This window comes from Arachis duranensis, chromosome 1 (assembly GCF_000817695.3).
Source record: "Arachis duranensis cultivar V14167 chromosome 1, aradu.V14167.gnm2.J7QH, whole genome shotgun sequence".
Lineage (NCBI taxonomy): Eukaryota > Viridiplantae > Streptophyta > Magnoliopsida > Fabales > Fabaceae > Arachis > Arachis duranensis.
In genome coordinates, this window is record NC_029772.3 from 1,220,272 (window position 1) to 1,223,905 (window position 3,634).

At 37.1% G+C, this 3,634-nt stretch overlaps 1 protein-coding gene across 2 annotated transcripts; it reads left to right on the forward strand.

The window, feature by feature from the left end:
- Positions 1-138: 138 nt before the first annotated feature.
- On the forward strand, positions 139-2,802 carry LOC107476064 (uncharacterized). 2 transcript variants are annotated; one of them, XM_052257744.1, is made up of 4 exons: positions 139-936; positions 1,100-2,169; positions 2,259-2,289; positions 2,695-2,736. In XM_052257744.1, the coding sequence occupies exons 1-3, from the start codon at positions 235-237 to the stop codon at positions 2,284-2,286; spliced, it is 1,800 nt and encodes a 599-aa protein (XP_052113704.1). In that variant the 5' UTR covers positions 139-234; the 3' UTR covers positions 2,287-2,289; positions 2,695-2,736. The 2 variants fall into 2 exon arrangements, with proteins under 2 accessions (XP_052113704.1, XP_015951332.1); XM_016095846.3 differs by having other exon boundaries at positions 2,259-2,802.
- The last annotated feature ends 832 nt before the right edge of the window (positions 2,803-3,634 follow it).

Here is a 3,634-nt window from a genome sequence, read left to right on the forward strand (position 1 = left end):
CAAAAATATTAAGATCAATTCTCAACCATTTATATATTACAAAATAAATATTTTTTTATAATGTTTAGATTTAGATAATCGGCTTCGGATATATATATAAAGGCATATTAACGAACACCGCCTTGGATATAGATATAAGGCGTATTACTGGTGCATGCTTCACACACCAACTCTCTTCAGCAGCTGGAAAAAAAGAAGAGGGGTGGTGGAAACCCTCTGAAACAGAAAAGAAATATGGCAATACGTTCGTTGTCGTCGTCGTTAGAAGCAGATATTTCTGTACCCGTGCTCTTGTCCACCGTGACCGTCGTCTCGGCCACTGCCACAACCTTGTTCTTAATCTGCAAGTCTCGCCGCATGCGCCTCTACTCCCACGAAAAGAACCTCATTAGACTCCATCATGAAAAACCTAAAAGCAATCCAACTGGCAAGATTCTATTTGTTTCCCAAATCGGAACCTCAAAAGCCCTAGCTTCGTGCCTCTGCGATTTGCTCGAGCCGTTGGGCGTCGTTACGGAGCTCGTAGATGCCAGGGATTACGTGCCCGAAGCCCTACCCAAGGAGAACCTTGTCGTCCTCGTTGCTTCAACTTCGGAAGTTTGGAACCAATTTCTCGGACAAGATTTCATCTCCACTGACAACCGTTCTCTCGGAGCACATATGTTCGTCGGTGGGATCGTCAATTACGCGGAGGGCTATAAGTTTGGATCGTTAGTTGTGAATGCTTACGGTTTCAGTGCGTTTGTCGCCGGCAAAGGGGCTTCTGGAGATGACACGAATTTGATGGCTAAGGCTGCCAATCATATTAGGGATTTGGGGGACACTGCTGAATTGAACGCGGATTTTGACAGCTGGTGGGGAAGTGTTGTTGGGGTTTTGCAAGGTGCTGTTTCGGGAGGTGCTGCTGATGCCATGTGCGGGGAATATGATCCTGAGGTCGGTTTCTGCATCCTCTTATCCTTATAAACTTAACTGGATAAGTATGACGTTTCAATTTATCATCAACACACTGCAAAGCTTTCTATTTAATAGTTAATTGCTGTAAACTTATGGTGATTTGATTCTGTCGTAGATAATATGATTGTTTCCCTAATTCCAGGATGTTGGTTCTTCTGATCCAAAGCTATCCATGACGCAGCGCTTATACCTGTTTGTGGAAAATATAAATCTTAAAAGAGATCATGTTGGGCCAGCCATCACGCGAAGGATGTTAACTATAACTGAGGCCAACTTTATTAAGAATGGCACTGTTGATCTTGAAGATGGAGGTCATGTAACTGCCAAATGGCCTCTTAGAGATGGTCTATTGGTCGATTTTCCATTACCATTTATGCAAGGAGTTTGTTCTGTCGGTCACAGCTTCTTCTTTGCTGGTGGTGGTGACCTGAATATTTTTGACCCAGAATTGTGTTTGGATTGGGATGATCATTACCCCTCAAGGATGTGGTGCCTCAAGTATGAGGGTTCTAATTGGAGTTGGAAGTTCTGTGGAAGCATGTTCTGCCGCAGATATGGACCCTTAGTAGTCCCCTATGATGGCAAATTGTACATCTTTGGGGGTACTGGAACTGCAAATTGCTGGGTTGATATTTACAGCCTAAAATCAGGTCTATGGGAAACAAGGGAAGTGCCCGAAAGTGCTCTCTTGTCATACCCTGACTCTTACTTTCTGTGGGAGGACAGCACCAAGCCTCACAAGAAGACCCACATTGTATTGTATTCTTGTGGTGATAAACATCAAGGGCTCATGTCATATGACGTCAAGGCTAACAATTGGGAATACCTTGATTGGAATTTTCCGCCAGTTCCTGAATCTTGTACAAGGAAACTTGTTCGTTTGGGATGCAGTCATTATCTTCTGATTGTTGACTTCGCTCCAATGTGGCGTATTTATGATTTATCTAAGATGAATGTTGTGGAAACGGTGAGGGTGGATGGTTTGGACAAGACCGCAGAAATAACGTATATTTTTTGTTGCCACAACACTAGCGATGAAAGTTTGATTTATATGTTCATGGAACCTGGAAATGTTTTCGAGGGAGAGCCATCTACTTACACTGGTTCTGGGGTTGTTTCTTATGCCAGAGTCAAGCTCCAACTCAAAACTTTTTCTGCCAAGATTGAATCCAAGGGTAATCTTAACCTTGGTGATTATGTAAATCTTTATATGTGAGTATGCCCATCTTTCTCTCTTTAAACTTCTTGACCGTGTTCATTGAGCGTTGATATTTACTTCTTTATCTCTGGACACTGGACAGGTTTGCTGTTGGAGATGAAGACCAATAATTGTAAGAAATTCTTTGTTTAAGACGTTGAAATTAAAGAAGAATATTTGCACAGTATCCTAAAATTGAAAACTCCCAAATCCTGAAAGAAAAATTACACCTTGTATGGCCATTATTTTTTAATATTTTAACTAATGAATATACTCACCATAAAATTGTCAGAATCTAGCAACAAATAAATGTATATTCAACAAAATTAATGCTATCCAATTTTATTGAAAATGTGCTTAAATTTAATGATAGGTCTGCTCATCTTCGCTTAATGGTTTTACTGATCCGTATATTTTTGCACTTGGTTCCAATATTCCATTATGTTTGAGGGTTCTTCTTGTTGGTGGCACTCATGCTCCTGTAGAAGGAAGGAATGCAAATTAATTTGTTAATTGCTATTGTACTCTTGATTTTCGGATTTCAATCTTGACCTCCAAAATATTAATGATGATGGGGAGTTGGAAAGCGACCAAGATTAATTGTGTTAAATTTGTTTAGTGACTAGACATTGGGTTTTTTTTTTTCTTCTCTTTTTTATGTTGTTTGACATTGTATGTTTCTTGTGTTTTTAGTTTATGTTCAGACGTGATCATAGTTTTACAAATTTTAAAAATTAATCTTGTTTGCTAGATTCGAATAGCTATCGGTATGGGGGTTTTATACGTGTTAAAGAAAAATCTGCCACTACTCGGTCCACTGCCACTCCTGTTTGCTACTAGGGATGGCAATTGATATTTATAGGGGTGGAGATCCTTTCCCGTCATCCGTTACTGATTAGGAAAATGCCTCTTGTCCTCGTCCCATTTTTGTAGATATTAAATTTTAAAAAATAAAAAAATCACAATTATGATAAAATTTTATACAATATAACTAAATTATATCAAATCAAACTTAATTCGAACACATTCAACTTTGACAAATCCAATTCAATGTTATTCAATTAAATCTTTTAATATACAGACTAAAATAAACGAAATAGAAAAGTTTTCAATAAAATAATATAGCAAATTTTGGACTCTTGGGCGATAGTATTTTCTTAATGTTACAAATTTTCTTTATCGATTTTAGAAAAGTCTCCTGGAATGATACAAATTTAAATAATGAGTTTGTCCAATTTTAATGACATTAACTAATTGCTATAATTTAATGTTAATAACTGATTTTTTTTTACTTACTATGTCATTAGATTTAGATCACTCAACAAGTTAGTTTTTGATACGTCATATTTATTTTTTATTGTTGGTTTGTCGTTGAAATAAACTATAGAGAACCATTTAACTTTTTTAATTAATAACAATATTTTTTAAATTTAATATTTTAAATTAATCTAATTTTTATTTATTTTTTAAGGAGGTGAA